The sequence below is a fragment of the Penaeus japonicus genome, unplaced genomic scaffold (assembly GCF_977035675.1).
Source record: "Penaeus japonicus unplaced genomic scaffold, GWHDUDI00000001_assembly GWHDUDI00000001, whole genome shotgun sequence".
Classification (NCBI taxonomy): domain Eukaryota; kingdom Metazoa; phylum Arthropoda; class Malacostraca; order Decapoda; family Penaeidae; genus Penaeus; species Penaeus japonicus.
This window is the reverse complement of record NW_028234403.1, coordinates 44,214,124-44,236,623: the sequence shown is the minus strand read 5'-3', so window position 1 is coordinate 44,236,623 and position 22,500 is coordinate 44,214,124. Positions and strand designations below refer to the sequence as shown.

At 36.2% G+C, this 22,500-nt stretch overlaps 4 protein-coding genes across 8 annotated transcripts in view; 3 read left to right on the top strand and 1 right to left on the bottom strand.

The window, feature by feature from the left end:
- LOC147472550 (ADP-ribosylation factor-like protein 16) overlaps positions 1 to 10,823 on the top strand; it is an 11,491-nt gene extending 668 nt beyond the window's left edge. For both annotated transcript variants that reach the window (XM_086541192.1, XM_086541196.1), the window contains exons 2-4: positions 380 to 567; positions 1,937 to 2,085; positions 10,214 to 10,823. In XM_086541192.1, coding sequence (XP_086397318.1) covers positions 402 to 567; positions 1,937 to 2,085; positions 10,214 to 10,408 — 510 coding nt within the window. In that variant the 5' untranslated portion in view covers positions 380 to 401 and the 3' untranslated portion in view covers positions 10,409 to 10,823. The remainder of the gene's footprint in view (positions 1 to 379; positions 568 to 1,936; positions 2,086 to 10,213) is intronic.
- Positions 2,603 to 8,687, top strand: Pex1 (peroxisomal biogenesis factor 1). The gene is made up of 5 exons (XM_043024918.2): positions 2,603 to 5,318; positions 6,028 to 6,263; positions 6,403 to 6,467; positions 6,818 to 7,023; positions 7,223 to 8,687. Exons 1-5 carry the CDS (start codon positions 2,765 to 2,767, stop codon positions 7,942 to 7,944), a joined length of 3,783 nt encoding a protein of 1,260 aa, XP_042880852.2. The 5' UTR covers positions 2,603 to 2,764; the 3' UTR covers positions 7,945 to 8,687.
- mRpS18C (mitochondrial ribosomal protein S18C) lies at positions 10,155 to 17,095 on the bottom strand. 2 transcript variants are annotated; one of them, XM_043024924.2, is made up of 5 exons: positions 16,941 to 17,095; positions 14,831 to 14,973; positions 12,661 to 12,868; positions 11,980 to 12,111; positions 10,155 to 10,369 (listed from the first exon to the last, which is right to left on the bottom strand). In XM_043024924.2, the coding sequence occupies exons 1-4, from the start codon at positions 17,023 to 17,025 to the stop codon at positions 12,020 to 12,022; spliced, it is 528 nt and encodes a 175-aa protein (XP_042880858.2). In that variant the 5' UTR covers positions 17,026 to 17,095; the 3' UTR covers positions 10,155 to 10,369; positions 11,980 to 12,019. The 2 variants fall into 2 exon arrangements, with proteins under 2 accessions (XP_042880858.2, XP_042880857.2); XM_043024923.2 differs by lacking the exon at positions 10,155 to 10,369 and having other exon boundaries at positions 11,919 to 12,111.
- The window catches only part of LOC122258759 (ELMO domain-containing protein 3), a 17,724-nt gene continuing 10,881 nt past the window's right edge, over positions 15,658 to 22,500 (top strand). The window contains exons 1-2 of one of the 3 annotated variants that reach the window (XM_043024922.2): positions 15,658 to 15,680; positions 22,434 to 22,500. The exon at positions 22,434 to 22,500 is cut by the window's right edge and continues 35 nt beyond it. The gene's annotated coding sequence lies outside the window, so the exon portion shown is untranslated. The other 2 variants (XM_043024920.2, XM_043024921.2) reach the window with 2 other exon arrangements.

Sequence of the window (22,500 nt, the reverse complement as noted above, 5' to 3'; positions counted from 1 at the left end):
GCATTTTCCCAAAATTCAGCTTTATATAATTGTATTATAAAAAATAATGATACTTGTATTAGCAAGAAAAATGACGTATGGCCTAAGATATACTTACATAACTTTTGCATAGCTCTTACATTAGTTCCACTTTGGAGAACACTGTCATTTTATGTGGAAGGTAGAGAAGCTAAGTTGTCAAAGAAAATATTATTTTCCTGATGTCAGTGTAATAATTTTTTTTTTTGCATTGGCTTTGTCAAATTATCCAACAGAATTTACATCTAATCCCAATATAGATAAAAGGTGAACTGGAAAAGAAACTAAATGACATAAATATAGTAAGGTTACATTATTTTCTCTCAGAAAGTTTTATATATTAATTTTTCACTCCCACCAGCATATTCTGAAAAGAGTGAAACATGCTGTTATGCATAGGGCCGGAAGGCACAGGAAAAACGCTCCTTCTGAGGAGACTGCTTCATCTTAACAAGCCAGATATTTCCATGACAACAGTTCCAACAGTAGGAGTGAACATTGTTACTCTTCAGGTACCGGAGATGCTGCCAATCAACATACGGGAATTAGGTAGGTGTTCATTACAAGCAAAGGTTTAAGTAGATGTAATTTGTTTGTCAGCTTAAGAGGCCAACATATATGGTTAGAAAAATATAATTTTTTCTGATTAATCTCTTTGCATCTAAAACTAACTTATGATGAAGATATGGATGAGTTATCCTGTATTTTTTTCTATTGTAATATATAAAAGGATGAAGGACAAGCTATGGTAATCTGTATTAGGTAATACAAGAACAATTAACATGAATTTGATATTTAACAAAACCCTTTACTAGAAAAATTAGAAATGGCATGAAATGAAATGATAACTATTTTCCTTTTAAATTTTTATGTTCTGTTTATAAAGATATTGATTCATCATATTGATGGTGCTTGTTGAACTTTTCAAAGTTAAACTTACCTCATTGATTTTACTATTAGACAAACACCCTTTGGCTGTATATGTTTGTGGATTTGTGTGTATGAACACGCACAGGCACACGCACACGCACACGCTCACGCACATGCACACGCACACGCACACGCACACGCACACGCACACGCACACGCACACGCACACGCACACCACACGCACACCACACGCACACCACACACACTCCACACGCACACCACACGCACACCACACACACACCACACACACACCACACACACACCACACACACACCACGCACACCACACACACAACACACACATACCACACACACACACAACACCACACACACACACACACACACACCACACACACACCACACACACACACACGCACCCCCCACACACACACACACCCCACCCCCACCACACACACACACCACACACACACACACACACACACACACACCCACCACACACCCCACACACGCACACACACACACACACACACACAAACACACACCCCCACACCACACCCACACACACCACACACACACACCACACACCACCCACACCTACACCCCACCCCCCACCCCCACACCCACACTCACGCCCACACCAATCCACCCACCCACTTTCACACCCACAACAATCCACCCACCCACTTTCATACCCACCCACTTTCACACCCATACCCACTCCCATCCCCACCCAAGGATAGAATATACCTTTTTTATCACTAATTCCAATTACTGTCTATAGATAAGAAGAGATAAGCAGGTTAAGATGTGCTCCTGATAACTTCACTTGTGATGGGCATTCAGGCAGGAACACTCATGGTTCTCCTCATTACAGTGCCTCATTGTATAAGCTGTACACAGATGAAAAATGAATTGTAGACTATTTCAAGCTTTAGAATTCTGCAAATAATTTTCATTTGTACTTTATTTTAGTTTTAGTGTCTTCAGATGTGTTTCTTAAATAGTAATGGATATGGTTGATTTTACAGGAGGGAGCATGGCACCCATCTGGCATAATTACTATGGTGGTGTGAAGAAGGTCATGTATGTGGTGGATGTGAGCAATCTGACTCAGCTGGCCAATGCAACTTTGCTGTTAATGGAACTTCTTGCCAATCCCAAGCTTAAGGCAGCACAGGTATAAATCATACAGTAAGCTCTACTCTATGTATACACACATATATATATGTGTATATATATAGTGTATATATAGTATATATACAGTATATATACAGTAAATATATATGTGTGTGTGTGTGTGTGTGTGTGTGTGTGTGTGTGTGTGTGTGTGTGTGTGTGTGTGTGTGTGTGTGTGTGTGTGTGTGTGTGTGTGTGTGTGTGTGTGTGTGTGTGTGTGTGTGTATGTCTGTATGTATGTATGTATGTATTACAGGTTTAGAATTTGAATTGTCAGTAAAATTGTATAGTATTTTATGTTGTTCATGCACCAGTAATGTTTGGTATAATTTTCCTTTATATTTATATTTTTTATACTTTTCTCAGTTAAATTTTTATTTAATGCACATCAAAATTAAAATGCATGCCCACAAATGCAGAGGACTGTATTATTTAGATAGTTTAATTACTGCTATTTAATCATATCAAACCTTTAATATTTCAGTATGGTTTACACTGCTGTTTCTTCTTACTTTCAGTGTTATTAAGAAACAACTTGGATAGGTTACAGATGATATGTGATACCTTTCAGTTCATATGGTGAAATACAGATACAGATCAGATTGCAGTGAAAAATGCAAGGATAAAGTGTTTAGGATGATACATGAAACATGATAAGCTATGGTAAATGATCCATAACCATGCAAACCAGTGCATTTTCCCATTCTGTGGTGGTGAAGGGGTGGCCTGCTCGCCACTGCTTCATTTCACTTCCACGAACATGGATGCACCTTGTTCATCCTGCCCATACCCCAACTTTCCGGCTTGAAGTCTCCTCAGGGAAAAGCATTTTACTGTCATGGGCTGGAGACATGCATATGCCAACCACTGGTGAGGAAAACAGTGTCTTAGTTGGAAGAGAAGTATTGAAAGGCAATGACATAAGTGAGAATGAAATAGGGATGCTTGTGCAGGTTTCTGTACCACCAAGTTGTACAGCCATTTCGGTTACTGTTAGATCCCTAATGCAGTGGCAAGATTTAGCTCTGAATGTTGATAGTGCTCAGTCAGCAATCCTAACCCAGATGCGTGTAATGAGACTGGGGCAAACCCTTCCCTTGTGGCTTGAAGGTGGAGTGTGCATAATGCTCACTACCACTCACATTGACCCTTCTGTTCCCAGTGTGGTTCTACATCCCATGACTCAAGTAGAAGTTCATCCACCTCTGGAAAATGAGGGATCTGAAGACTACTCTCGCATTAGTTTTAATCCTGTTAATGAGAATGCCGATGTAGAAGATGATGAAGATATAGGTGAATTGGATTTTGGGGATACTGTATTAGAAGCATGTGAAAAAGATCAACAAAATGAAAATAGTGAAAATCTCAATGAAAAGATGATCAGAAAACTAACCGATTTTGTGATTGACAGGCTGCAAGAACAAAAGAGAGTACAAAGTAAACCTGTAAGAAGAGATGTGTGTCTTGGCTATAGAGTGCTTCCATTTCCATGTGATGCTTCTTCTCCATTGTCTAATATTCTGCAGAGTCATCCATCTTTAGTCATTATTAGTAAGGAGAGCATAGTTTTTTCTGCTTACAAAGATGAAGAGTATTTTATAGCAAATTTAAGAAAAGTTAAGTCACCAAAAGAAAACTTGGAAAAGCCAAGTAATGTAAAGGAGGAGCGTAAAACAAGTGAAGGAAAGAAAGCAAACAAGTCAAGTATTGGGCAAGAGCTAGAAAGCCAAAAACTGTTTGCAGTTATTGTATGGGAAAACTTTGTAAGAGGGAAGACTGAAAATACATCTTTTACAAAAGAAATGAACATGATTCTTCGAAGGAACAATTGTGTTATGCCTAACTGCTGTAGAAGACAGATGAATTTAGAACTCACAAGTATCGTGGAGATAAGATCTTCTGAATCGAATATCAGCACAGTCCCAGTTTCTGTTGATGTTGCTCCACTATCGCATACAGTCAATATTAGAAAAGAAGCTCTTTTAGATGATTTAAAAGCTTTACTTCGGAATATTGTTGATGAGTGCATGGTCATCATAAATCCAGGCACCATTATGGAAGTTAAGCTAGAGGAAAAGTACATTGATATTTGCTTGTCAACAAGGAATGGTATACCTTTGAAGCTAACAAAGAAATCAGTTGTAATATTGGAAACAACTTTTGTTACTCAAATACCCAGTCTTCCATATATACCAAACTTGGTTAGTGATCTTGATTCTCATTTCTTTGCAAAATATTTATATCTTGGTGAGGAGGACATCATGGTTAATCTAAGACAACATATAATAATGGGTCTTGGGCTTAAACCTTTAGCACATGCAACATATCCTCAGTTTGCTCTACTCAGTGGTAGTAAAGGCTCTGGAAAGACCAGCTTAGTGGAGACGCTCATTAAAGATTTGTCCACTTCCACACATTGCATCCATTGTGACATAGTCAGTTTTAAACAGCTAAAAGGAAAGAAAATGGAGACTATAGAAAAGAAGCTACAACTGCTATTGAGAGAAGCAATTTTCAGGAGACCTTCTCTTGTCGTTTTGGAAGACCTTGACTACCTAGTACCAGTTGATGGGACTGATCAAGAATCAGGCCCAGTGTATGAACACATGATGCAGGTTGTCAGCATGCTCAGGAAACTTTTAGATGATCTTTTACGATTCTGTTATGATTCAGACTCTCCTTCAGTGATGGTGGTGGGGACATGTATAGCAAGAACAAGTGTCCATCCCCTTCTAGTCAGTCCTCAGGGTTGTCACTACTTTCCCTGCACGTTCAGAATTCCCCCATTGGAATCAGAAGGTCGTGTAAAGGCTTTCATGACAATGCTCAATGAACACTGTGAAAAGTTTGCTGCCAGCAAGGAAGGAAGCTTGTTTTGCCAGTGCTGTCCAGAAGCTGATGAGTACTGTATATTTTGTGGGCGTTCGGAGTTGGAAAAATTCCAGCTGGATACAAAAGTCATTACCAGAAGGACTGAAAGTTTTGTGCTGCCTGACCTGAACCATTTAGCTTTTAGAACATTTTTTCAAGCTAGGGATAGATGGGAAAGTTATACTTCAAGGGAAACCATAGAAAGAAATTATGATTATGTTAAGAAAACAAACTTTGTGTGTAAAACATCAGAGGCTGACAGTAATACAAGCAAGACAAGTGATGATAGCATCATACCATGGAAAGTTCTTCAGTGTGATGTGGATGCTGCTCTTGATGGCTATACATCCCTGGCATTAAGAGGTGGGTTGAAAGCTTAGATATTGGTATGTATATGCATCCATGCACATGAGTGCCTATACCCCCCCACTCATACTGACATCTGCCCACACTCACATCCATACACAAATGCACACCCACACACAACACCTATGCCCACACCCATACCTGAACTCACACTGACACTGACACTCACAACCATGCCCACACCCATGCCCATGCCCACACGCACAGCCATGCCCACACCCACGCCCACACCCATGCCCACACTCTCACTCACACCCATACCCATAGCTATACCCATACCGACACCCACACCCTAACCTACACCCTAACCCATAACCTAACCCATACTCTATCCCATACCCACATCCTCATCCTTATCCTCATCCTCATCCTCATTCACATTCACATCTATATCCACAGTCAGAAACAAACAGATACACACAGTCACACAGAATCACAAAGAATCACAACGATAGTTCCAGAGAGTCTTACAAACAGTCACACAGAATTGCAGAGAATCACACAGACACCCACAGACTATAGACACGCAAACACATGTACAAACACTGATCAACAGAAGGAAAATTTGGTATGGCCGCACTTAGAAGTTGTTTTAATGCTTTGGTTCAATATGTATTGTTGTAATATATGTGAGGCAATACAGTTTAAAAGGTAACTTCAACCATTTACATAGTGGAGAAAAATAACCGTAGTGTAATGTTTGTAGGCATATCCTTATCGGAGAAGAAGGCTGATGAGGGCTTCAGGGTGGGTGGCATGGGAGATGCCAAGAAGATCTTAGAAGAGACGCTGACATGGCCCTCAGTATATCCCAACTTGTTCAACAATGTTAATCTGAGATTGAGGTCTGGGGTCCTACTCTATGGACCTCCAGGCTGTGGCAAAACACTCCTGGCCAATGCTGTTACAGCCTACTGTCAACTGAACTTCATTTCAGTCAAGGTTTGTTGTCTTGTACCTTAGTCATGGTTTTATTGTGATATTAGTCTAACTTTCCTTTTACATATGGCCTATTTTTGTTTTATTTAAGAAGGCCAATTTGTTTAGTTCATACAATATTAATTCTGTATTATCCTTGCAGGGCCCAGAACTGTTGTCTAAATATATTGGTGCAAGTGAGCAGGCAGTCAGAGACGCTTTTGAGAGGCAAGTGAGAAAAAAAATATGGAATATGGTGCAATGATAAAATAGGGGAAAATATGATTAGAAGTAAACTGTTTATGTAACATCTATATTATTTTGAGTGATTGCAGTTCTATCTGGTAGCATGTAGTGACAGATATTTTGTATATCTTAAGAAACTGAAAAACCTAAACTCTTATTAGCAATTTGTTAATTATAGGATCTTAATTAGTTTATTGCAGTAGTTAATGATTATACTAGGAAAAAAATAGTTCTGACATTTTTACAGACTTATTATTTTGCAATTATTTTGTAATAAATTTGAAGTAATAAGAAGAATTATACACTTATAAGAATATTTCTGATGTTAACAGAGCTTCAAGTGCCAAACCTTGTGTCCTATTCTTTGATGAATTTGAATCAATTGCTCCAAGGCGTGGACATGATAGCACTGGGGTGACAGATCGTGTGGTGAATCAGCTACTAACACAGATGGATGGCGTAGAAGGACTTAGTGGGGTTTATATCTTGGCAGCAACCTCCAGGCCAGACCTCATTGATCCTGCACTTCTTCGACCAGGTAAGTTGTAACAAACGCTTTGCATTTTACATTATCTTTATTCATGATTTTGAAAGGAAATGAATATTGTTTTTTCCTATTTATCAATGTGTTAACTCAGTTTCTTAGGCACTTTCCATTATTAGCTCTTTCAAGATCGAGTAAAAAAATTGATGTGTTGGAGAAAATGTTTTTATAGGATTGTATTTGTCTTTTTCAGGCCGTCTCGACAAGTGTGTTTATTGTCCAATGCCAACAGAAAAAGACAGAAAAGAGATCTTGGAAGTTTTAAGTGAGGATGTTGACTTGGGAGAAGAAATAAATTGGTCAGAGGTTGCCAGTTTGACTGAAAGCTTTTCTGGGGCAGACTTGCAAAGTATCTTGTCAACAGCACAGGTTGCGGTTGCTCAAGAGGCGTTTGGTGATGATCTTTATAAAGATATTATCCCATCAACTCAAGATGTGAGAGATACAGCCAATGCCAAAGAGAATAACAATGATTTTGAAGAATCTTTATCCTTTAGTAATGCTGCAATCAAGGAGGAAGACACTGCAGAAAACCCAATATCCCAAGGATCATTTAATGTGGAGAAAATAGAAGAACAAGTCCTAATTGAGAAGGAAAAGAAAAGAGTTATATACAGTCAAAAGAGCTATATTTCTGATTATGGTGTGTCTGATGATGAGATGGTTGATGAACAAAAAAGAACAAAGAACACTTTTACTGAGCCTATAATACCCAAGAATGTCATGAAGCAGGACCCCACTCAGTCAAGTTTCAAGATTTACTTTAGACACATTCAAGCCGCTTTGAGAGAGGTGAAGCCATCAGTCACACAGACTGACCAGAGAAGATATGCTCAGTTATATGCTAGTTTCACAAGTTCGAAAGAAGGGAATTTTGGACAGCCATCCCCAGGAAAAAGAGCAACATTAGCATAAGTTCGAAAGAAGGGAATTTTGGACAGCCATCCCCAGGAAAAAGAGCAACATTAGCATAAGTTCGAAAGAAGGGAATTTTGAACAGCCATCTCCAGGAAAAAGAGCAACATTAGCATAATATAAGAACGAGCTGCCTATTTTCTTTATGGTATAAAATACATTGCTATGAGGCTTCAAACATGTAAAATAATGTGATATAAAATCTGTGATTTGATTTTGTTCCTCTTCCATGCAATATATATACCTATACATTCAATTTTCTTTAGCCCTATATATATGTTATACTCCATTATTAAGATCACTAAATATGATAATAAATTTGGTAATATATTTGAAATCCTTATCAAATATATGCAGTGATGACAAATGCCTCCCTTTTCTGGTTAAAGTAAAAGGAAGAGAGTGACTGCTCCAAGCAGTAAAATTTATGACATGCATAGACTGTAAGAATCCAGTAAAAATAAACAAAAACATGTGGCAGAAATACTGTAGCTTCCTTTGCACACGAATATAAATTGTAGGAGATAGAAAAATTGTCAACTGCATGTTGAGTTACAAGAGAGTGGCCTACCTCATCCACTTATAAGCTATTTTTGAGTTATTTGATCTGTAAAATATTAATAAATGTTCTTGAAAGTGTATTCTGCATTTTCTTTGAACTGTTTAAGATTAAAATTACTTTCTTTTATACAGTGTATGTAATAGTTTAATAATATTTAGTAAAATAAATATGATTAAATTTATTTAATTTTATTATTATATATTTTTTTTCTTTTTTCTTTTTGTGTGGGTACATGTGTATGAGTAAGTGCATGTGCATTTGTCTCAGTGTGTGCAAATGGGTAGATGAGGATGTGGGCATGTGTGTGAGTATGCATGTTATGCAATCCTGTGTTGTGTCATGTAGATTAGTATAGTGTTGTGTGGCTTCGTGAGATGTATGTGAGAGCTCTTTGGTTTGCATTTTTAAAGGCTGAGGTACAGGATTTTCTAGCATTTATCTATAATGATATAAACTTTAATTTTACTGCTCCAGAATAGATAGATGTTATATGTGATATAGTGGGAGAATGTTTATACTGATACAAGTCTAAACAAAAACATGATATTACAGGATAGACAAATATGACCAGCAGTTGGGTCACCATTAAAAGTGAAAATTCTTTTTGGGCAGTTGTTTGGTTAATGAACTTCTCAATCATAATGCTGTATCTCACAAGCAGAAAGACTTTTTTATTTTGAGAAACTGACCTGATATCGTATTTGTTGAACAATACAGGTTTAATATTTTTCTGATTGCTGATCCCATCTATGATAATTATGCTTTACTTGAATAATTTAAGATATGTGAGACATTCAATAAATGTATCAGGAAAGCCAGATATGGTGTTAGTTGTACAAGGAACTATTACTCAGTGGCTATGAGCTATGCTCAGTAATCAATATCAGCATGTGCTTAAGCCACCAAGGGATGGGGGTACCACAAAGTATTTTACGGTTGTAGTCAAGTTGTAGTCATCAAATTTTACAAAATATCAGATTCATAGTAAGGGCCTAATGGTATGTTCTACTGACAATTATTATTATTATTTTTTATTTATTTATTTATTTTTTTGCTATATATTATTTCACCCATTTGACTAGTTTTAGACTATGCTCTATGGTGTCATTTGACATCTAAGATACACCAATAGGCCACCATTATTTGGCTGCACTTGGGATATCAGCTGCCCTTATTCAGACCTTAGATTGTAGTTATTGCTTTCAATTTCAATTTCAATTTTCAAGATGTAATGAAAGAAAGTATTTGATTTCAAAAGTAACATATTTTCTCTGCTTCAAGCAATGTCTTTGAAAATAATGTTAAATCTTAAGTAATATTGTGATATTTTATCATAATTATAGAAGCAAATTATTTTTTTCACTGCTCATTTAACATTCCAATCTCAATCTTCATTTGCAGTTTACTAAAAATATATGATCATTTTTGACCAAACAACAATTTGTGGCACAAAGAAAGGTCTAAAGGTTACTTGTATTTAGATTGAATTACTTTTTGTTTTACCTTAGGAAAATTAAAAGTACGTATTCAAAAATATGTATTAGAGAAATATCTGACAACTTGAAAATATGAAGCTGAAAGGTATTTTTAAATTTAATATCTGGGTTACTGTATTATGGGTATAAAAAGCTGAAAGATAAAAGACCCATTCTATGTTATGTATATATTAAATTATCTCACAATAATTTTGTCTACATATTTTTCCAGGTGGCTATAGTAATGAACAAGACAGACTGCGTCTTAAGTCGTGCCAGCAATGAACTCCTAAATGTGATGCGTTTCGATGACTTGAAGGAGTACGCACCACAACAACTCACAACTTTTGAAGTGAGTGCTCTTGCAGGGAAAGGACTGAGACCTCTTCTGGAATGGATTAAAGGAACAAAGCCTAAGCCAAAGTAGAGAAGGTGAATTGGAGTGAGGAATCTTTCAGCAGGATGAAAGTTAGAAATACATGTTGCTAAAAAAAAAGCACAAGGCAAAACAATGCTAGTCAGTATCAGTTTAACTTTATATTTTTTCTTTTTATATGAAATCCTCTGCCTCCTGCTGCTAAAAAAAGAATATCAACCCAATGACGACGGGGTGTCACACCTGTGTGACGACCGTGAAGGAATATTACTTAGGCCCGGCGTAGGGGGTTGCCAGTTCTCGCCAGTCCCGTCGGCAACAGGTTAACATTATTCTTTAAACAAAATTATATACTTGTCAGTAGCTGTAGAGAAACCTGTCTACATTATTTGGTGACAAGGCTTTGTGAACATACAATGGCCAAATTTATTCATAATGGATAGTAGACTACCAAAAGAAAAGAAAAGAAATGCTACCTGACAATTGATCAACCAAGTAGTACATTTTCAATAAAGTCTCCCTTTACTCTGTAATCATCTCACTGTTTTTACTTCAGCAGCTGTAGCTGTTGGATTAATGAGTTCCCAGTTTAAAATTCTTTTTAAAATTGGGTGCATTGGCTGCCTTTCACAAGATCCACTCTTTAAGTTGATCGTGTTAATAGACAAGCTACAGAGCAAGTGCCTGTATGATCCTGGTAATTTGATTATTGTGTAATCGACACATCAAGAACTGCTATGAAGATAAAAAATATAATGTTTTTGAAATAACTCTGATATAAGGAGCCGTCCATAATAAAAATCCAGTACGGAAGTAGATATATTAAACAACTGGATTTGTTATTGATATTGTAAATGTGCCTTTTGTAGACATAATCATTATTCATAATAAAGAATTAATAAGGAACTTAATTCTTCTTTTTATACCTTTCAAGTATATTAACCCAATGGGTAAGCCCAAATTCAAATGAAATCTATCAATGCCATGAAAATGATGGCTGCCTTTTGTTCCGTGTGCTGTATACTATGGAATTTTATGGCTCTGATGGCATTAGTTCTCAAGCTTACTGAAGTCAACTGGAACCAAATTTTCTAATGCTTTTATAGAAACTTAATAATCTGCTTGTCCAGAATCAAAGACAAAGGGGAGAAAACATCATAGCCACACTTCTCATTTTGATCAGGCCTGGGTGATCTCAATATTAATTGTGGTGCAGTAATTAGTGCACTCAGATTATTTCTGCATGCAACTGGGTTACATTTGAAATGGTAGCTGCAGCAAATGTCTGGAATTATATTTGGCAATGTTAAATCATCCCAATGGCTTTGATAATTATTTGGGTTAAAGTATGTGTTACGACTTTTGCCTTCCTGCATTCGCGATTTTTCTTCTTGTAATAATATACTTATATAATTTCTGTTTCACAGGTGGTAGTACACTTGCTGATGTGAATTTAATTTAATAATAATAATAATAATAATAATAAAAATCCAAAAGGCTGAGTCATACTATAGCAACAGTATATTCTACAAATTTACAATATGGTTAAAAAAACTGAATAAAAAACTAGCTTTTTATTTTAATATTTTTTTATACAAAAAAATTCTGGATTAAACTGATACCTCTTCAGAAGTGCCTATTTACAAAACAGATATCTGATCCCTAATATTCATGTGGACGCACAGGGTTGTTCGGGTCGAATAATTTGGGATCCTTCAAGAACTCAACACTCTTCAGCATTACTGGCATGAGACCTGTGAATACAAGGGAAAAAAATTTAGACATACTGTGGAGACATGTTACAAAAATGATCATGCAGAATTTCTACTACAAAGACAGACACTACAAAGCATCTTTCAGGGTAAGATAAGTACAAAAGTTTTAAAAAATTAAAACCTGTCACCTAAGAAATATAAATTCATAAAAATAAATTAATAAAGTAAGAGAAAGAAGAAAAGAAAGGGAAAACTGATGAAGATGGAAAATGAAAAGGAAAGAAAGATAAAATTAAGAGAATAAAATGATGTACCAGTGTTTATCTAGCATTTGGGAGGAGGAAGAGAAAAAATAGGAATGAAAAAAATAAAGAATAAGACAAAGAAACCACTAAAGATTTAGAGTGGAATGAGTAGATGAAGAGGAGGGAAAGGGGGAGGGGGAACAAGAGGGAGAGAAACAAGGCAATTCATACCAAACTGTACTATAGTCAACATCACAGATTCTGCTGCACTGCTTTCCTGTAGCAATTCTATTCCATTTTCTCATCTTTCACACAGTAAAAAATATTTACTTTGTTCTCTTACCTGAATCTCTGCTCTTTTGTATTTCTCGTTCCAGTATTGATTGCTGTCTCCTACATAACCTGGTAATATGCCTGCCATAAATCTGTCCAGTGAAAGGTGATACAAACTGAGAGAGCAATCTAACATTCTTGTAGTCTAAGTGCACTTTGTAGTTGCAGAGAATGCACTGCAACTTTTCTCTCTCATAGGGGTTTGGCATTTCCACTGGCTGAAAAAAAATAAACAAAGGGGCATTAATATTACATTTTAGAAAGTATGATAAAAAAAATCTATACCTGTAAGTTATTCTACAAAAGTTTTTACCAAATTAGGAGGGATTGCAAAAGTTTCACTAAGGCCAGTTATAGTCTTTGGCATTTCAATAGCTTGAATTTACACACAAGAAAATGTTGATTTCAAACAAAGCCCACACAGTAGTGCATCAAAGTTGAATAAGTTACTCCTCATAGTTGAAAAGATCATCAATGTTACCCTCAAATAAACCAAGATAAAGAACATATTTCTTTACAGAAAACAATGAAATATCTATGCAGATGTATGAATAGTAAACAGACAATAAATATACCATAAAATTGAGACTGAGGGAGAGGAGAGCCTAAAAGAGGATGGGAATGACAATGTGAAGCAATGGTCGTGGAACACAATGAAATATTTATTTGTGTGCATAAAGTATAAAATTTTATACCATAAGGCAACTGTACTGATAAGTGGACATTTGTAATTGACACAGCATAAAAAAGGAGACCATTCAATGTACAATATATTCATAATCTTAAAATAATTGTTATTCTATTTATATTTTTCTAACTTCAATTCATTTCATATTATTGTGCATTCATTGGATTTCTTTTTGGTTTGCTGTACATATATCATCAACATACAACTAATTCTGTGACAGTTAATAAATATTCACACCTCTTGTGATGAAATTCTTCTATTTACCAATACTATACTCTCAAAAATAGTTAGGAACTAATACTTATATAATTTACTAGATATTTCAAAAAATAATTTACTTCTGATGGATCACATCTGTGGCTTCACAGACACAGGATGACAGGTCCCATGCATGGCCTCATTCAGATCTTGCACTTGTGTGAGTCAATCAATCAGATTCTATCAATATCACTAGCTGAATGATCCTGCCACCTTTAACAGTCAGCCAATTAGAAAAAAAAATCTATTTAATAGTCCACAAATAGTGGAAAGCATTGAGGTGTCCACAGTAAATCACTTGAGGGAATAATATATATTTAATCTCATATATACAGTTTTGAAGAAAAATGCCAATAAATTAAGCATCTTTTCAGATAAGACATACTCTGCACAAATCAGTGACACCACAGTAATGGACAGGGCACTAAGTGTTTCCCTTCTATTACTTATAATCACCTTTTAAAGATAACTTTTCAAAATATTTTGGGTTGCTGATAGATATAAGAAACATAATCTCTTACAATCTGTGTTTTCTTCATTGGTCTGGTGGTTGACCATAAATGAACCCAATGACGACGGTGCATCACACTCGTGTGACACAGCTAAATTCCCGATGCCGGGGCTTCATGCCAGTGTGACGATTACAATGCAATATTGCAATCGCCCGGCATAGGGTTTTTGCGTAGCACGTGCCCCGTCGGGAAAGGGTTAAGTAGTGGCAAGTTGTAGGTTAACTATAACCTTATTTTCTTGACTTTATGAATAAGAAAGAACATACCTGTTACATTTGCTTTTAGACAATAATGTACTAAAATTAAAATAACTGTCCTAAATCAAACATCTAGATTTTTTTTTATCTCCACCCTTTAATAAATATAAAATCAAATCTTAACCCTCTCTGGACAGGTGGTACAGTACTGTACCGCTCATTCAAAAGCCCAGTGGCCGGGCGGCACAGTATTGTGCCAGCCATTTAATTGATTTAGGCCTAATAATTCGAACGCCCCGGCATTGGGACATTCAAGGCTGGAATGCCCCCGTCGTGAGTGGGTTAATATACAACATACACTAACAATAGGATCATATCCTAAAATAATAAGCTTAATTCAAATCTTTTGGGTCATAATCACAACTAATCAAAATTGATCTATAAGAAAAAAAAAAAAAATGTTCTCTGTAAATATTCAACTTCTAAAATAAAAATCTAAAAATATACAAATTAAATATTCATTACCATATCCATTGTAGTCTGTCTGGTCAATATCTCCTCCACTTCCGAGGCATCAAATGCATCTGGTCCTTTATTATCTGTTTGGGCAGGAGAGGACTCTGTGGTGCCTGAGCTCTTGGTTGTGCTGCATGGAGACACTGTCATTCCTGAAAGATATGAGTTGCTCAACATATAAACTGAAACTACAATTTCACAGACAAGTTTTTTTTTTTTTTTTCTTTATTCCTTTTATCAATTTTATATTGTCTGTTTATTTGTATCAATTCTTTTGTACATGCAAATACATACACACCCACCATGCTAACTACTGTGATTAACTTTAATTATAGAGGAAACAACTATGACACAACTGTAACCTTCACTATTGATTAACTTGGTATTTTCCCCAACATTCCAATTTCTACCCTACTTCCAGCCCATCTCCAATGTCAAATCAAAATATGATAACTATATACCACATTGCCTGGATGAGAAATTGGCCTACTGCTGTGACCTTAGAACTATTAAAAATAACAAACTATGAAACTCCATCAACTATTGTCAATAAAAATTTGATTAACACCAATTGATTTTGACCTTGTTATATGACCTTGACTTTTAATTATCCTTGCCTGCATTCCTCTGTCCCACCCTCTCCTCTGAGCTACATTTTCACATTAGAGCAGAATGTCAAGATTTTCCTCAGTCACTAAGCAAGACTTGTGCCTTTCACACAGACTGTGAATTCTGTTATCATCCTTTGCTATAGAAAGAGCAACATTTTTAACTTGGCAGTCTTCTGTTATTGATGTGATTTTGGATACGCCCTTTAAATGTTTATTCAAGGCCACTGTGATTAGCCAACAGATAAAATGTAAGTTCAATCTGTCTGCAAGAGAACCATTTAACAAATCTTTGTTCGGTAAGGCTGTTTACACTTTTTCTTGTACAGGCATACTGATGTACAGATAAGCTCACTCCCTGTATGTTTTGGACACTGGCTAGTATTAACAAAAGGTCAGATTCTAAGATTTGCTTACAAAGGACAAAAGTCTCTGAACTCTACAATGTCAAAAATCACAAAAATGGCTTTGATACCCAAAGTTCTTCTGTGACTAGCCCAAAGTGTAAGGCAGGTTTGGAGATGTGTCACGTGCATAAGGACTGTCTTTAAGCTGTCCCTGTTAGACTTGGGCCACAAAAATGCAGACGATAAGGCTAGCAGTAGTAAATGTTGACCAAGTCCAAATTTACTTCTATAAATTTCAATCACTTCAGCAATTAGTAAAAGTGAAGAGGGACATCTAGCCTAACAATGTATTAGTACACTGCTTATAAAAAGCAACATCAATCTTTATTAACCCATTGACGATGGTGTGTCACACGGGTGTGACACACCATCGATCCAGATGACGCGGTGACACACCAGTGTGACGTCCCTAGGGCAATATTACTTGGGCCGGCATAGGGGGTTGTCGTCGGGAGTGGGTTATGTTCGATTAAGCATTACTGCTTTTAAACAAACTTACATTAGCAATGATGATAAATTGGAGGCCTTTTCTGCTTTATTGTTAAATGTCACAGCTGACACAAAATTAACAATAGTAGCAGGTGTTTAAGTCAAAATTGGTGCAGTACCAAGTGACTGCCATGACCTCTGTGCTCTCCGCTCCAGAAAAGACCAACAAACATCCTTTACATCTACTCTGGCGAGATGGAGTTTGGAATGGTTTCTTATGAAATGTTTAATTGCTAGGGAGCTCTATAAACTTTATCATGCTGGCATGTTTACCTAATCAATTAACTATATATAAGTCTATAGAAAAAATACAATCAGATATACTTTTAAAAATACACTAATAGACACTGTAGTTACGAAACATTTAGATCACTATGACTGCTTGCAATGAAATGAATTTCACATTGAACATAAGCTGACAAAGTAATGGCATAGCGACTAATGTTCATAAGCTCAAAGTTCTAGTTCTTAAACAGACAAAAGTTATTAAACATTGAATAACACCGAGAGCAGAACACCCGGCAACACCAAAATTTACAGAGACAAAACTGCCTTTTCCTCGCTATAATTTATAATTAATTTCCAACTCATTCAACTGACTCATCAGACACTTACTCGTCAACTGTAATCGTCCACGAGAGGAAGACAGAAGGTAATCTTTGACAGAGGAGGCGAGTCGTCTGCTCCACACGGCCGCCATGATGCTTGTGTTGTGATTGCAGGTTCATGAGTAGCATGAGTAACTATAATGAGTGAATGGATAAGTTGATTAGATTAATTTTGATTTGTGGATGATAGTGGTGATATGATCAATTGAAGTATTTTAGATGTTATGAATGATTAGTATGAGGATGATGTCATGCAATACTATGGTTGGGTATTAATGAGCAATATGAGTAGCTACTTAAATGAATGAATTAAATGTAAGACTTGTCAAAAAGTGTGAATGATAATGACAGAAATAATTGGAGCAAATTGTAATGATTATAAAGCTGACATGAGACTCAATGCTGCGCATGACTGGGGATTCAAATTGAGTAAGGAATACGAAGAAATACAGTTTAATGTAAATGATAATAATGATAAAAATAACCAAATTACTTATATACAGATGCTATGTGATTGTCGGCATGTGTGGCCGGAGATTCATGAGTAATGTGTAAGTGGAAAGTGAAGAAATAATGATAGACTGGATGCAAATGACAGTGTCATTAATTTGATAGGTCAGATATTAGAACCATGTGCCATCGCCTGTATTATTTTATATTGATTTCCAACAAATTATTCGCGGTGCTATCATGTAACGACTTTGCCTCCATAGAGATATTTGAATGTGGAGGTTGTTATTAAAACATCCATGAACAGATAAGAGAGTTGTCATCATTACATCAACAGATGGATTCCAACGGAATAAAAACAAAAACATGCTATTTGCTTGATTTTGCACAATGAAATGTCAACTGATAATTGGAAGTTCGCTTTCCCAAAGAAAAGTAAATGGTCAATAACAGCTCGAAGACCAGTAAAGAACGATAAACGAAGAATTATCAAACATTATAGAAAGTCGATTGGTTAGATCGTTCATGTTATTGAACATTTTAATATTTTTGTATAGTGAATTATTTTTTTAATACTACTGTTTTCCTTATAATGTCCATGGATGAATTTTATTTTCTGTACAATTTGTAGAGTAAAAATACCAAAACAAAGCTCATCTTCTTAGCTTTCCGTATGACATCGCATTTATTTCTTTAATACAAAATGCGAATATAACAACTAGATCCCGATACCGTTTAAGACAACAAAAATAGAGAGATGTACATCAGAAATAAAAATAGATATCATCAAAGAGATAAATCACGTGATTTTCGCCTTTACCGATGAAGAATTAATGATTTAAAGACGATAGCTTTTGGGCGAGCCAGGTAGCGTTACTGTGGTTGGGGTGAAGTTGAAGTCGAACTCCCAGGACAGGTAATCCACAGATAATTTCCCCTTTTCTAGCGGCGTTATCCACTGCCTCTCTCACCTGCACCCACTCCTGAGAGGGAGCGTAGTAGATAAGGTCAAGTTACTTGCTTAGAGTGACGTTGTGGCATTCACGAGGGACTTAGTAATGGGTTTGTGAGGCTGATGGGAGGGGTCTTCATCATGTGTCTGTTTTACTGTGTGTGTGTATGTATACCTGTGTGTTTTCGTGAGGTGTAGGTGTTGAGATTATGTTGCAGGTAGATTTTGGGTTGTGGGATTAGGTGTTTGAGATATTTTTTATATTGGCAGGTATGTTGATTGTTTTGAGGTTTATCATTCCTGCTAAGTTCAGGGGAGACATTGAGATAGGCTTAGGTAGTATTTTGGGATAAGATATTTTGTGTGTGATTCTAGGAATTGTTATTTTGGTGAGAGATATTTTAATTTTTTAATGTGTCATTTCTGCAGTATGCTAAACAGTATCTTCAAAACAATAGTAGTAGATCTGTGCCAGACTGCAGAGTATAGCAAGTGCATGCTCAAAATATTCTTACCAAATTTTTGGATGAGGGTCATATATAAGACACAATCAGTGAATCTACCAAAACTAAGTTAATATCTAAGGCAGTGGTTCTCAATCTTTTTTCAGTGATGGCAACCCCTCCTCTGTTTGAATTACTTTAATTAATGATTTAAAATTATTATCCGTACTCAAACCCAAATTAACATATGATGTTTTACAAATGTACCTTGAAACGATCTAGCCAAGACAAAATTCATGGCAATCTTGTGGCACCCCTAGGCGCTGTCCGTGGCACCCCAGGGTGCCGCGGCACCCAGTTTGAGAACCACTGATCTAAGGTAACTATTTTTAAGACAGTTTCTGTTGCATAATCAGATGCCAGACTGATTTTGTGAAATTTTATCTACTAATCATAGAGCTCTTTTAGATCTCACTGATGAATTATTAGATAACTAATTTATTTATGCTTTGTGAAGGAAAGGAACATCAAAGCCTAAACAAGCTATACAATAGCTATTCAATTACTTTTGCCACAAATATGTAACTTGTGGTTGCCTCTCTTTTCTTGACCATGTTAACCCATTCGCGCCGGATAACGTGCTGACACGTTAACTGTTTTTTGCATCAGACGCTGGTGACGAGATATCTGGGCAAAGCCGGTGCTCAGGGTGAGCGAGCGGGCAGCCCAGGCTCGCGTCTTGTGCACCCTAGAGTCTTAAGGCATTAGGTTTATGGGTTCGAAAACCCCGGCATTACGATCATACAAAGCCGGAATCGCCCCGGCGTGAATGGGTTAATGGTTCTAACCGAAGGTTCAAAATTTTGCAGTTGTACCATTGAGGATGAACAAAATATTTCTCATACACACAATGCTAACTGTCTAATCTGGTGTTTGCGTAGGTTTTCAACTTGAACAGTAGTCTTCAGACTTGAGATGATTATCTTGTGCAGAGTACATGTTTGTCCCTCCAGGGAACACTTATAGATACTTGGTCCTTTCTCATGTACTGTTTTTAATCTCAGGCCAAGAAATAACCATCCACAATAAATATTACATGAAAAGATGGGGAAGAGGAAGGAGCCCGGGAGCTTTTGACTGTAAGTGCCACAGCACAAGACAACCATACTGGCACAGGGGCATATTTCAGTCTCTGGGTATGGTCTGGGTCACCTTCCTCTTTTCATCCAAAATCCCTGAACGTCATGTATGTCATGGCGACCTTCGCCAGGCCAAAGCTCCTGTGTCATCTATGTCATGATACCCGTCCGCAATGGGTTAAGAAGTAAAACTTGTCAATACAAGTACATAGCTTGTGCTTGTATAATATACTTTATTGAATTAAAAGTAAAGAGTACAATATTAGATTGAGACTTCAAATAGGGTAGAAATGGTAAAAGCAAGGGAAATTCTGGCATTAAGATTGTTTGGTTATATGTATAGTTTAGGTTAATGAATACTATGAAATAGGGTGAATTCAAGTGTGTGAGTTATAGTATATATGTGATTTAGAAGTTGATACACATTATGTTGTCTATGAAAATTTTCTGCAATATCTTTTCATAGTGTGTACACATTTACATAAAAAATATCTATATCTATATATATCCATATATATCTATTTATCAATATATCTCTCTTTCTCTCTCTCACTATATATATCTTTGTGTGTCTATTTATAAATATCTATATTTATCTTTATACTTACCAATCCATCTATATATATATTTATGAGGTTGCATATTCGCAGGCTCATACCACAATTACCACGCTACAATCGCACACCTTCTACCTTAGAACACCCATGCACCACTCAATACAATGTACACACCAGATCCACGTGCCAGTCACAACACAAGCTCCCATGCCCTTTTCTATCCTACCACATACCTGATATTCCATATTTCCCATTCAAGCTTTGGAGATGTAAAACCTCATATTAACCTCTTGTGAGTCTATTATAACTGTTACAGTAGATATACCTGTTGGGGAAGATTTATATATGTTTACAGATTATTCGATGAATATATAGACTATTTTCTGTTACCATTTTACAAAGATATATCAAAGAATGATAAGTTGATAAACATTAGACAGACAGATAGATGACAGATAGATGACAGACAGACAGACAGACAGACAGACAGACAGACAGACAGACAGACAGACAGACAGACAGACAGACAGACAGACAGACAGACAGACTCACTCACTCACTCACTCACTCACTCACTCACTCACTCACTCACTCACTCACTCACTCACTCACTCACTCACTCACTCACTCACTCACTCACTCACTCACTCACTCACTCACTCACTCACTCACTCACTCACTCACTGTTCCAAAGCTGTTAAAAGACCATGAATGTTCAAATTTATAGTCTCTATATTCCTTTTCTGTGTCAGATCTTTGCCAAAGTGGGTTGATTTTCAATCTTTCATGTTGTTTACCCAATTTTTGTGTTCTTTGGGTAGTGTTTTTCATTATGACATTTACTGATGAGGTATTTAACTGATATTATTTTTGCAGATTTCAGATGTCAAACTCTTGGTCTTTTACAGTTTGCATTGCCTTCACTATCTGTGTACATTACTTATTTATTTATTTATTTCATATTTTCTTAGTTTAAGTGTCTGAATTGTATAAAGAATTTACATTCTGATATATGTGACATTGTGAACATTTATAGTATACTGTAGTTTTACATCTAATAGAATATATGCCTATATGATTGAATACAGAATACATCAACAGCAAAGTCTAAAAATACTATAGAAGAACACTATAAATATACTATAAAATACTATAAAATACTATAAAAATACTATAAAAATACTATATAAGAAGTGTCCAGACTCACAACATACTGCCAAAGAAAATATTGTTATCAGTAATCAATAATTCTGAGGAGGGAAGGTAACTAAGGTTACTGAAATAGCAAATAAAGTAGCTTCTAATAAACTTTGATTGATGTTGAGAGCTTGGATAATTACTACATAGTTCTCTAAGGAGGAATAGTTTAAGAGCATCAAGTTTTGAGAACTGGACAATTAATTCTAAGAAGGGGAAATTACAAAGTGATATTTATATTGATTAGTCCACAAAGACTGGTAGGAGATACTCTGATATTCCAGTATTTGTTTCAGTACAGGATGTGTCTACTAGTCTGTTTGAGATCTATATCTTTATAGGCCTATCTGTCAATCAATTGTATTAATCCATCAGTTAGTCTGTAGTCTATATATGTTTGTTTCTACATGAGAGTGCAATAGCAAAATAGAAATAATAAAGGAAATGTCCAGAATTCATGAGAGAAAAATAGTACATTTTGCCTACACTGGGAAGTTAAGTCATGGGCAGTCATGATACTCCTCTTCAAACTTCCTCATCTCCTCCTAGACATGTAAATATCGTGATTAAGCCCACTTCAGATGACTTAGTCTAATCAAACATGGATTACATAGGATGCTTTTAAAGTGGACATGGGTATGAATATATTTATGAAAGTATGTTTAGAACTGCCGATGTATTGTCATGCAGTGTACTTTCATATGTCCCGGAAGATGTATATGTTCACACATCAAGTGAAGAATAATATTTGATTCTCTGCAGGACAGGGCTGGACATGGCTCAGCTGGATCCTGTCTGTGAGTTTGGCATTCCTCACATGTCAAGGAAT